Raw genomic sequence first — 12,949 nt, 5'->3', positions numbered from 1 at the left:
AGTAGGCTGTACGAAAAATGTGGTTTAATCCCGCTTTGTAGGGCCATAATGAACGAAAGGTTGAGATGGCCAGGGCAAGTTCTGCGGATGAAGGAAGCCAGATTGCCAAAGATTGTCCTTTTTGGCCAACCGTCTAGGGCTGAACTGAAAGCAGGTCGTCCTCGTCTGGGGTGGGAGGATGTCATAAAGGAAGATTTACAGAAAATGGGAACTTCCTGGGATGGTGTAAAGAGGGAGGCTTTGAATGGATAGGGATAACGGAGAAGCATGCGCAGGTGTGTTAGGCTCAGGCGGCGTGGTCCTGCGGTAACTTCTTAGTAGTAGTAGTAGTGTTCACAACTCTATTCCTTGGTCATTTTGTTGTAGCTTTTAGAGTTAGGTGACGGTTTAATTCATGGGCACCCATAGGCTGAATCTTAGGGGGGGGGGGCTTACCTGGTCAAATTGGCATTGCCAATGCTACATAATAGGAACCTAAAAAAAATATAAAATTATAGTGCAGTGTCATTCAGCCAGGGGGGCTGGCGCCCTTTGACCCCCTTTTCGGGTGCCCTTGGTTGAACTACTACTAGCCACATTTTATCCAGTAGCATTTTTCCTACTTTTTTCAATGATGATGGCTGAGCGAAAGTTCAGGGCGAAATATGAATGCTATATTCCAGTTTTCACTTTCTTCAATTTCTCCTTATATGTTTGTTCTACCCTTTTTCTCGAACCTCGTTTACGCAGTGTAGTCTTAAGACTGTTTTACATTATGTGATGATTGTGAAGTAGAATAACTTTAAAAATTAACTTATATAATTTCTAACTCTCAAGTCTGAACTTTTTTTTCTTGTTTTTATCCCAAACGTTACATACTTGAAATTCTGACAAATCCAGGGTCGTCACGACATGCAATAGCTGGGTAAGCCTACTCAATAAATTTTGCCTTCAAAATTTGTCTAAAAAAGTGATTGGCTGGTCGATGACTCATCGTCCTATCAATAGGGCCGTTCTTTTACTCATCTTTGTGCTAAGATCTTACATCTTTTGACAAAGAACGCTTAAAAGTGAAATCTTAGCACTAAGATCTTACATATTGTAGTGTTCTTTTGCAAACGTCTTTCATCTTTCTGCTCTGATCAGCGGTCTAAGAACAATGATGAGTATATCATCAAAGTTCTCTCATCATTGTTCTACATGGCAGAAAGATGGCGTCTTTCATACTTTTTGCTAAAATCAGTGAGCTGTAAGATCTTAGAACAAAGATGAGTTAAAAGAACGGAAATCTTTGCAGAAAGATATAAGATCTTAGATGTAAGATCTTAGTGCATAAACGGGCCTAATGCGTATCGCCATGAAAGTTGTTTGTTTTTTCCTTTTTCTTTATCAAACTTTTATGGTATTAAATATCGTAATGTTGCCTTTTTAATCTATGATAAGTAAATCCCGAATTCAAATAGAGTTAAAGGCAGTGTGTAGAAATGCATGCAATATTGAAGTTTGTTTTCCTATTTCTAGCTCCCTTTTATGTTAATTCCTTAGAATGTGACCAGGCTTTAGCAGAGGAAGTTCGGAGCTATAAGCCAATAGTTGAGGAAATTATCGAAGAGGCTATAAATGGAGCATCTAAAGGATTATGTTACAAGAAATTGGCAGATTTTGTTGACAAATACCAAAAAAGGATAACTGGTTCCCAAATTCTTGAAGATTCAATTGACTACCTCGTTTCAAATCTCAGTTCTCCCGAATCTGTTATGGATGAGGTCAGGAAAGAACCAGCCCCCGATCTTCCTCACTGGATAAGGCAAGGCCTTTGAATTATATCATTTTTGTAGCGTTATATACCATTAATAACAGTAAGAGTAATATATATTAGACATGGCTAGTTTTTCATTATTTAATCTATTGTTGAACTACTAATTGTTTCTCGTTGATCAATCATATTCTTTTCAATTTTCCTAATTTTTCCTTATTTAACTATTAGGGGGGTTCACAGACTATATATACTAAACTTTACAGAAACAAACGCACATATACAACTATTAGACTTTTTTAATAGTTATTGGTTCAATCATTATTTTTTGTTAAAAATGTATTAATTAGTAAATTTTAAATGTATCCGTTATAATTAATACGATACCATTGATAATCTTAATTTTTTAATTACCAATTAAATCTATTGTCTAATAATCAATAAATGTATGCTAACTACTAACTATGATTATGTGTAAAAGAACAGTTCAAAATATTCAAGTATGTTTCAAAATATTTTTCTCTATGTCACTGAGAATTCGCTTCAGAATTAAATTTTCAACAGTTCATTCGTATTATGAGCATCAAGCTTACATAAATGTGTAATATCAAATTTTATGAATAATGTTATATCAAATTTTGTCAGTCACCTGTTAGAAATCAACCGTTGAGTTCCCGAGAAAGTCAACCGAATGTCATTTGTTCAGCTCTAACAGACACTAAGTTTTTATTATCAAATTTGTATCATTTATTTTGCTACATTTTTACATGCCCGTCTGTCAAAGAATCTCCTGGGTTCGTCTCTAGCACACACCAAGTTTTTATTATCAAATTTCGGTAATTTACACATCCGGGAACCTTTATCAACCGGAAAAAAGGAAAAAGACAAAAAACTAGACCAATCATCTTAAGAAAAAGACGAAAAAAAAACACACAAGAGAAAAAAAAGACAAACGACTATATAAAAATCACATGTTAATAAACTACTAAAATACCGAAAAACTATAAGCACAGAAAATACACCGAAAATCTTTAGCAGAGCAGATATTTCTCTGTCACTACTTCATCTAAATTAAACCCGATTTTCTCTCTTAATTTTTCAAAAATGGAAAAGCAGTGTTGTCTAAGAAATTATCGACATTCAGCTTCTTATAACTTGAAAAAAAATACTACCATTATACCAACTTTACATCTTAGTTAAACATGCTGATAAAAAAGCCAATATTTATGATCGTTTTACGTTCCTCATTGATTTTAGCGTCAGACATGTACTACAGAATTTCGATTGGCAAATCGAAATGGAAAATAACTGGTTTTGAAAGGGTATATCAACACTTCTTTGCTTCCAAATTTTGTCATGTACTACTGTAAATTTTTATCTTTTTTCACGTTTATCAAACAATTCGTGGTAACAAACTGTAAGTAAGGAGCGACCCGGCTCAATAGTAACCGAAACTCTAAAAAACGGAATTTTTATACAAATAGATACATCAAAAGAATCAGATTTTTATGTTGATTTTAAATATATAAATTTCATCAAGTTTAGTTTTGATGACCCATCAAAAGTTACGCGCCTGAGAAAATTTGCCTCATTTTCGAAAAAAGGGGGAAACAACCCCATAAAGTCATAGAACTTTAATGAAAATCACACCATCAGATCCGGCGTATCAGAGAACCCTACTATAGGGTTTTCAACCTCCTATCTGCAAAAATATGGAATGTTGTATTTTTTGCCAGAAGAAAGATCACGGATGCGTGTTTATTTGTGTTTGTTTTTTTTTTTTTTTTTTTTTTTTTTCCAGGGGTGATCGTATCGATCCAATAGTCCTAAAATATCGTGAGAGGGCTCATTCAAACGGAAATTAAAAGTTCTAGTGGCTTTTTTAAGTGACCCAAAAATTGGAGGGCAACTTGACCCCCTCCCACGTTCATGTTTTTCCCGAAGTCACCCAATCAAAATTTTGAGATAGGCCTTTTGTTCAGCGTAGTCGAAAATCTGATTAATATGTCTTTGAGGATAATTTAATCCCCACAGGTCCCGGAGAAAGGGCTGCAAGTTATAAACTTTGCCCATTGTTTACATATAGTGTTAATTATTGGGAAGTATACAGGCGTTTTCAGGAGGAATTTATTTCTAGTGGGGGGGGGTCGGAGTAGGGGTTACGGGGGAGGATATTTTCTTGGGGGAAGGGACATTTCTATGAAAGGGGCGCCAGATTATTTATTAATAGATTATTATTATTTATAAATAATGCTTTCCCAGCATTATTTAAAAAACGATCAGAAATTAAATTAAAAAAAAGATTTTTTTCAACTGAAAGTAAGGAGCAACATTAAAACTTAAAACGAACAGAAATTATTACGTATATGTGGGGGTTCGCCCCCTAGTCAATCAAAGCTGCATTAATCAAAATCAAAGCTGCCAAAATCAAAGCTGCATTAATTCAAAAACGTTCAGAAATTAACTAAAAAAACAAGTTTTCTTAACTGAAAGTAAGGAGTGACATTAAAACTTAAAACGAACAGAAGTTATTCTGTATATGAAAGGGGCTGTCCCCTCCTCAACGCCTCGCTCTTTACGCTAAAGTTTGACTCTGTTTCAAACTTTATTTTTTAAAACAATAAACAACTTTAGCGGAAAGAGCGAGGCGTTGAGGAGGGGACAGTCCCTTTCATATACGGAATAAATACGATTCTCAGTGCTTGTCGGTTATTGGAAACATATTCAAGAATTACGCTTAGGTAATATCTCACAAAAATGGTTTCATAGCTAAAAAAAAACGTGATGGATGATACAATGCATTGGACTTGGACAAAATGCCTTGGATTTGTATAATTTGGTCTACTTATTTGTAAATTAGGGATGGGAGTAAGGGTTAGGATTCAATAATTTTGTTTCTAAAATATTATTTTATCATTATCTTTTGTAGTTTTTCATTAGGATTAACCTAACTTCACTTTTTGGGTGTGTTTCCAATAACCGACAAGTACCCAATTCCGTTCCAAGTTTCCATCGTTTCTAATTCCAAAATCTTTGACTCAAATTTGGCTCTGTTTTGACACCCATACAAACTTTACAACCATACAACCATGCAACCATACAAACCATACAACCATACTACACTTGAGGGTTTAATTTTGCCCGGACCACCAAATTGCATACGAATTAAACCATGGTGATGCTTTCGTACAAAACTTTTTTTATACCAACGAGTGAGACTGTAGTCTGGGATTTTTTTTTTTTTAGCCAGATGTGTAGGGTGAATTCTTTATAGCTATTCTGCCTTAAGTACATAAAACATGCGCTGAAATTCCATGAGTTCCAATCCAAGTTTTGAGTTTGTTTATATTAATTATTCTCAGATGCCCAGTCTAGGTTTGTCATTTTATTATTTTTTCATATCCAGGGGCAAAGATAAACTACATCTCTTGAAGCCAGTTACAATAAACAATTCGAGCTTTTGCTGACCACTAGATTAAGACATTTAATCAAATTTAGAGTTACAGTCAAAGGATTTGATTTATTTTTATTTATTTGACAAAAAAATTACAGTAAGGAAAGAATTTTCGCAAATGTAGAATCATTTTCAGTTGTCCAATCAAAGTTTACAATTTATTTTCATTATTATTACTAGGTGCAAAGAGGAAAAAATTACCTGAAGCCGTCAAAGAGAAAACGGCCGACTTTGATAGAATGATAAAGCGAATAGTAAATTAAAAGCTAAGCCGCGTTTTCAGGCTCAGCGGGTTCGAACATGGGTTGTTCTCGACTAGTTTCAAGTTTTCCGTCTAGTTTCAGCGGGTTCCAAGTTTAATCCCCGTGTTTTCCTCGAGAACCCGCTTTATGAAAACGCTTGATGCACTAGACGAGAACAACCCGTGTTCGAGGTTCGAACACGGGTTGTTCTCGTCTAGTGCACCAAGCGTTTTCAAATAGCGGGTCCTCGAGGAAAACACAGGGTTGAAATTCAAACCCGCTGAAACTAGACAAAACTAGACGAAAAACTTGAAACTAGACGAGAACAACCCGTGTTTGAACCCGCTGAGCCTGAAAACGCGGCTCTAGTGTGAGCCTGAAATCGACGGTTATCATTCATTTTTATTGTCATCTTCAGGCGACCAATTACAGCTTTTCATTTATTTTGACTGCCGTTTCCAGGGGTAAAGAGGAGGCATTTGTCTTGGAGCCAGTCAAAAAGAAAATGGCCACTTTAGCATTCGGTTCAAGCGTTGCAACACCTAATGGGCAGGCCCTTGTAGCAGAAGCTGTTGTGGTTGAGAATTTCGATGAGCTGTATAATCTAAACCCTAGCCAGGTACTTCAATTTCAACTTGTTATCTCTTTTAAAATTCCTTTTAGTAATTTCAACTTCCTATATGTTATCGGTTCTGCGGATACGTTTTACGAATGAAGGATGACAGATTGCCTAAGGTCGTCCTTTTTGGCCAACTAGCTAGGGCACACCAAAAAGCACGATGTCCCTGAATGGGGTTGGAGGATGTCGCAAGGAAATATTTAAGGGAAATAGGAACTACTTGAAAGGGTGTAAAGATAGGTGTTGGGCTCAGTAGGTTTGGTGCTGCAGTGAGTTGTTAGTAGTAGTAGCAATAGTACTAGTATGTTAGAAGTATCCAAATCTTGCTAGCTTTTCAAAAATTAAACAACTGTTTTGCAACTGTTTTTTCCCTAAAAGTTTCTTCGTAGTTTAGTAAATATTTTAGTAGTTTGAATATCTTTGAAATCTACTCTGTCCTCAAATGTATCCTTTCTATTAAAAAAAAGAGTTGTTCGCTCATTGGACAGAATCAGTGATAATATTCTAAAGCTGCTGAAACCAAAGCTTTCAACTTTCAGAATTAACTTTTTTATAAGAGTCGATTTTTATCTTTAAATTTTAGTCAATTAATATAATTAGCACATACCATATAGTCAGTACCAAGAGACAATTTAAAAATAATAATGATAATAATTTATTTATGACCCACATATGAACATTATAAATGACACTGCGGAGTAATGGAAAATATAAAAAAAAATAACAACATCATTACGAGATCAAAAAAAAAAAAAAAAAAAAAAACAAATTAACCGATATCACGATGAAAAAAACAAACTAAGGGGTCAGTGACAGAAACAACATTACTAGTATTCATAATCATATTAGAAGACACCGTGGCCTGTCGCACGCAAGAATCAATTACACCATAAGGGGATAAATTGTTTATATTTTAAACACGGCCGGGTAAATACATCAAATATTTACAATATCTAAAGTAACCACTTCTACGTCTCCGTAAATCTTTTTTCCTCAGTAAGTGGTAGAATCCAGATAGAAAATTTACTCCTGGAGGGCAAAAACTATTATAAAGCCGAGCTAGGCCCTTACGGTTATAACACCCTCTATTTGGAGATATCCTACCATATGACACACGAATATTATTTAATGCATTAGTAACCGAGTCAGAGCAAGTTTCGGAAATGGACGGGCAAAACGATATACCAAGCCACTTGACTTTATCCAAACAAGGTAATGAAATCGAACCGAGGTTTAATGGAGATACAGAAATGCTACTATTAAAAAACATAAACTCACACTTTCCCATATTAACAGATAGGCAAATATCACTTAGTAGGGAAGACAGCTTCCGGAAGTTCTGAGCCGGCCCTCGACGAGAAAAACTAACTAAAAGGACATCGTCGGCGTATGCAATATAACTTACACCAATATCATGAAAAACACAATAGGAGATAGATGTTTTAAACAAGTAAAAAGGACACCTTTAAATATAAAAGGAGATTAAACTCCCCTCTGTCTAACACCTTCCCTGAGAGCTATCTAATCAGAAGTATTTGACAGCCACTTAATATGCACATCAGAATTCTCCCACCAATATCACACTTTAGAAATAACTGAATAAGTGACTCCGGAACAAGCAAGGGAATGCAAGGCCTGGGCGTGAACAACATTGTCAAAAGCCCCGGAAATGTCTACTGTGCAGCAATTCAATGAACGCTTCTGGGCAAAAGCTTCCTTTAACAACCGGCTGAGCACATGATGCGCCTGGGGACAACCAACCCCTCTTCTAAATCCTAGTTGAAAAGACGAAAAATCGCACTTAGAAGTTATTTCAGGCAAAAGGACATGCTCAAAAATCTTACTCATAAAGCAAGATGCAGTAATCGGTCTATAATTCGAGCATGAATCTGGATCTTTACCGCGTTTAAGTATAGGCGTGACACTACCGGAAAGAAAACTATCAGGAACCAGAGATTGAGCAATACAAATCTGGAATAATAACTGCAGGTGGTTCAACAATAATGGGTAATCATAAGGAAAATTCCTAAAGCATAGGCCATCACAATCAGGAGAATCTGATCTTTTTACTTTCTTCAGCTCCCAATGTAAATCACTCATACTTATCGCAGGGACTCTATATTGACAAACAGACACTGGCAGGACCGAACTAAGTAGATTAGAAAAATGTTTCTGAACACACTGATTAAATACGGAAAATATGTCAATATAATGGCACACAAAATTCATAAGGTTTAACTCCGACTGAGGTGGGGGAGAACACTTACTGCTATTGATAACTCTATTCCAAGGCATTTTACTATTTGGAGCGTCCCACGCGTTGAGCCTTGCATTACGTAAGCAAGATTTGTATTCTTTCTTCGTTTTTTGCTTGACTGTAAACACAGCACCAGAGGAGGGTCGATTGCAAGAGTTCCGCAATCGCGACCAAAACTTTGCGTGGTTCTTTACTTTTTTCACTTCCGGATGTATATTCTACAGGGGCTTGCGAGACCCAGAACGCACGTGCTCAATCGGAACTGCAATTTTTGTGGCCCACTTTAGACATGCCACTATTCGGTAATAATAAGAATTTAGGTCTTCCTTAGAATCAGGGCACTTTATCGAAGTCTTAAGCAAGTGAATCGGGACTTTAATAGTTGAGAGTAGAGTGCATAAAGTAGTAATATACATCTCAGCGTTTATCCGATTCCAATTGGACTTTTGATACCATTTTGAATGGGGACCTTTAAAGTGGGCTTGAACATCAGGAAGTTCAACTAGGCACGAAATAGGGAGATGGTCATCATTGATTTTATCTTCATCAACAAACACCTCGGATTTAATTAGACCGGACTCAGACACAATAACATGGTCGAGGTTGGATTTAACGGAGCCTCGATTATGAATGTAAGCATAAGCCAGGTTCTTAGCAGCGACATGATAGACACTTGGCAGAGAATCTAGCAGGAGTTCAGATCGATCAGATGAGGTCAATATGTCAGTATTCATATCCCCGGCTAAGATCCAATCAACATTTTTATCTGCAAATTTTATGAAAAGAGATTTCAGTTTATGGCAAGCTTTAGCAAAAGCAGTAAATGACTGAGTGTTTCGATGATTGCATGGGAGATACACATTTACAAAAGCCATGTTATTACACTGGATTGCTAGAATATTAGCATCAGAGTAAATTTGCATAGGCTGATATCCCGAGCGAATGAAGATAGCGGTGCCGCCGGAAGGGCGACCGCGGGTCTTTTTTGCTTTTCGAATAAATATATCATGTGTAGTAGACCGCCTTAAACTGTTCGTATTAACTTTGGAATGTAGATGCTCCTGTAGGAATACAACATCAAAATTTAGCAGCTTGTCAATTTGTAGATTCTTATCTTTAGTACCATTAATGTTCAGAGACACAAAACTTCAGGCTGTAGGAGAAGTCATCATGTTGACTTGCCAAGCGCATTTCTCAGTACACAGAATTTGAAACTAAAACAAACATGATTTCCTCTGCAATTGGCGCACTTAGGAGCAACTGAACAAGGGTTTTCCGTTGTGTTTTCGTGAGGCGCAGCACAGCGGGAACATTTGGGTAAATCAGGACAATGTGAGCATCTAGCAACAGTGTGATCTAACCCTTGACACCTGAAACAGCGACGCGGTAATTCTTGATAGATTTCAACACGAAAAAGCTCATATCCAAGTTGGAGACCGTGGTTAATTGCATTTTTCAGTGCTAACTGATCCAGAAATTCCAAACGAAAACATTTTGAATGTCCTATTTTTATAGCACGTACTAATCCCGTTATTCTTTCCTTTAGAGATGATTCTGATACATTCAGGGATACCCCGAACAATACCAAGTGCTTTTTTATCAAGGACCTTGGTTTGAACATTAGGTAGGCTCTTAGAGGCTGAGGCGGCAAGGGATACGGCTGACTGCCTATCTCGAGTAACTACGATCCACTTTTTATTCTGGTTACCAGGTTTTAGACTTAAAATCCCTTCATGACCTTCAAGCGTATTCAATTTATCTTTTCGCAAGCCAGGATCACTTAAATCGGTAGGAACATTTTTCACAATTACTGCATATGTAGGTTTATCTTCAACTAAAGGGGGAAGGCGGCTGGGTTTGAAGCTTTTCTGACAAAGCGCGTAATTCATTAAAACAGGCGTTTACCTTACTACTAAGCATGGAATATGCCGATGCGGGAATTATCGGGATTTCACTCGCGTTCCTTATCACGAAGTCCGGCACATCTATATCTTCCGAGTTGAATCTTTCAAATGCTGCAATAATATCAGCAATACTATTTTGTTGGGTGTTATTACCAACTCGCCTGGGTGGAACTTCCCTTGGAAACGCTTTCTGGAGGAAAAGCTTTCTTGCATCTAACACATCAGTAGCCGAAAAAAATCCAAAGCATGATCTTTAATCGAATCGTGGGAAATCCCTTGTTTCGAGGTTTTTCTGTATGAAATTCAACACTGGATTATAAAAAAGTTCATCTTTCGCCCAAATTCCAGGATCAATAATTTTCACTTACAGTAATATAGTCCATAAAACGTAATCCCTTATTCCACTTATGAAACCAAATTGCTTCGATTAATCGTGTCCGTAAATCATAAGCCGTAAAAACTTATGTAAATATCCAGAAACTAGGTTAAAAGATTAAGCAAAGGTTTCTGATATAGGTCAGGAACTATTATCCTTTGAAATATTGTGAAATCTAACTAACTTCACTGGGATTATAATTCAATGAAAAAGCTTACTGGTTTGACAATGTTAATAAAATATCCAATTTATGAGAGGTCCGTTCACTTTGAATTCTGAATCAATACTGATGCAGCTCTTTATTCAGAAAATTTATACAGCACTGTTAAACTGATTATGGTAGATACATATTAATTTAAACACATTTTAAAAGCAAAGGCCTGAATTTCTAAGAAATTCCAAATTTATGACTTACGACGTTTAGTTACAGCGTTTTATTTTTATTTTTTTTATCTAATTTAAAAGTAGTTTGGTTTTCTTCGTACGGGCATGTTTTTTATTCCTTAATTTTGCAACTTACTTTTCCACTGATCACTTTTTGACACTTTTCTCTTTGAAATTCATACTTCCCACTTTATTTGTGCCCTTTTAATACAGATACGCATCGATGTATCGAGGATTACATTTTTTTTAGTGGTCGAACTACAAGTTTTATCTGCAGAATTATGATCTGTTTTTGTAGTAAGTTTTTTTGCCTTTTCATTCTAGGTATCGGGCAAAATAGTTGTCTATAACCAGGGCTACAGCAGCTATGGAGAAAGTAGAGAATATAGATACAAAGCAGCCCCTGAAGCAGCGAAGCTTGGAGCTGTTGCAGCTTTAGTAGAATCCATTGGTCCGTTTTCAATCAACTCTCCACATACAGGGGTTACACAGTATGAAGATGGTGTTGAAAAAATACCATCGATTGCGATAACAAAGGAAGATGCAGAAATGCTGCGAAGAATTTATCGCAGGGGTAATATTGAAGTTTTTTCATTTATTGTTCACCATTTCCTACTTTTATCCTCTCAAGTCCATGTCACCTATCAAGCCTTTAATGACCTCTTTCAATTAATTAATGGTAGTAATTCTTGTCTCTAGCTTCATCACCGTAAATTTATGGTAGCTATGGTAAGTGGTGGTTCATCCTATTTGGTGAATAACGGTAATAAGGTGCCTTTTTTTTAGGGTAATACTGTGGATAAGACAAATTTTGCTAATCCCACAAAAATAGAACATTGCTCAATTTTTCTTATTAATCTTAGTGTTGAAAAGCCTAGCTTCAGGTTCAAGCTTCAGGTTTGCTTCAGGTAAAGCTCAAAGTTTACTTCAGGTCAAGCTCAAGCTTTGCTTCAGGTCAAGCTCAAGCTTTGCTTCAGGTCAAGCTCAAGGTTTGATTCAGGTCAAGCTCAGGCTAAATCTCCTGGAATCGATTGGTGACAAAAATGTCAATACCAACTTATTGTTGACATTGTTGAAAAATGCTTTTTGTATGATTCGTCTTATGTCAACTTATAAGAACCCTAATAAAGAAGACACAATCCTGGCCTTTTCTAATCGCCTTATGGAAACTAAAGGTACTTGTATGAGAAGCCCACTACTGTTCAATTTGTTCATTAATTGACCCATTATAGAACCGGTTTTTTTCGCTACTTTCTTTCAGCTTAGTGTGAGACAAGACCAAGAGAAATGACATAATAGATTGAAAATACATAATTTGGGCTATATATTTGCACATTAGAGGGGCAGGGGGGGGGTAAAGTATATGTACAGTTTGAAATTATAAAGCAATTCCAACTGCATAATATGCGGGATAATTTTACCTAACACATTGGACATGCAGACCCACTATACTTTACCCCCCCCCCAATGTGCAAATATATAACCAAAATTTGTTTCTAAATTGTTAAATATTTATCTTACTTTGCTATATTTTATTAGGATTGAGTGTCAGATGAACATATTAGAAGCATATTAGGTAGGGTGTTTGTCAGTAGAGATGCCATAATATCTCCGGACAGGAGTCCATATATGGGCATAGAGTCATTAGGGAGAATGATTGCGTAATGGGGTCAATGACCTCTTTCTCCAGGTGTGTTTTTGGCACGCCCTCAGCGAATGTCAATGTTGTTATTGTTTCCGAGGCAAAATGCCAAGGTCAATGCTGTTTTGAACAGAGTCATTAGGGAGAACACGTAGTTAATAGGATCAATGTTGTTGCCGTTCGAAGCAAAGTTAATGACACTACCTTCCTGTTCAAGGCGAATTTTATGATCCGGAAATAGTATTTGTTATTGTTATTCGAGCCAAATGTTATGAGGTTCAGGTAAACAGTTAATTAATGTCTGACAGATGACGTCAAGTTAATTAATGTCCTTGC

At 36.5% G+C, this 12,949-nt stretch overlaps 1 protein-coding gene across 1 annotated transcript; it reads left to right on the top strand.

Moving 5' to 3' along the window:
• Nucleotides 1-1,433: 1,433 nt before the first annotated feature.
• LOC148938949 (carboxypeptidase Q-like) lies at nt 1,434-11,670 on the top strand. Its single transcript, XM_089107405.1, has 3 exons — nt 1,434-1,786; nt 5,894-6,050; nt 11,296-11,670. The coding sequence occupies exons 1-3, from the start codon at nt 1,464-1,466 to the stop codon at nt 11,668-11,670; spliced, it is 855 nt and encodes a 284-aa protein (XP_088963531.1). The 5' UTR covers nt 1,434-1,463.
• The last annotated feature ends 1,279 nt before the right edge of the window (nt 11,671-12,949 follow it).

The sequence above is a fragment of the Artemia sp. Qi Xiang Cuo genome, unplaced genomic scaffold (genome assembly GCF_049724085.1).
Source record: "Artemia sp. Qi Xiang Cuo unplaced genomic scaffold, ASM4972408v1 HiC_scaffold_23, whole genome shotgun sequence".
NCBI classification, from domain to species: Eukaryota; Metazoa; Arthropoda; class Branchiopoda; order Anostraca; family Artemiidae; genus Artemia; species Artemia sp. Qi Xiang Cuo.
The sequence above is the reverse complement of the archived record's forward strand: the minus strand, read 5'-3'. Positions and strand labels throughout refer to the sequence as shown.

Bases quoted from the DNA above. Each gene is read 5' to 3' on its own strand.
- LOC148938949 (XM_089107405.1), top strand. From the start codon at position 1,464: ATGCATGCAATATTGAAGTTTGTTTTCCTATTTCTAGCTCCCTTTTAT. The intron at 1,787-5,893 runs GCAAGGCCTTTG...TGCCGTTTCCAG, and splicing joins GATCTTCCTCACTGGATAAG to GGGTAAAGAGGAGGCATTTG. The intron at 6,051-11,295 runs GTACTTCAATTT...TTTTCATTCTAG, and splicing joins ATAATCTAAACCCTAGCCAG to GTATCGGGCAAAATAGTTGT.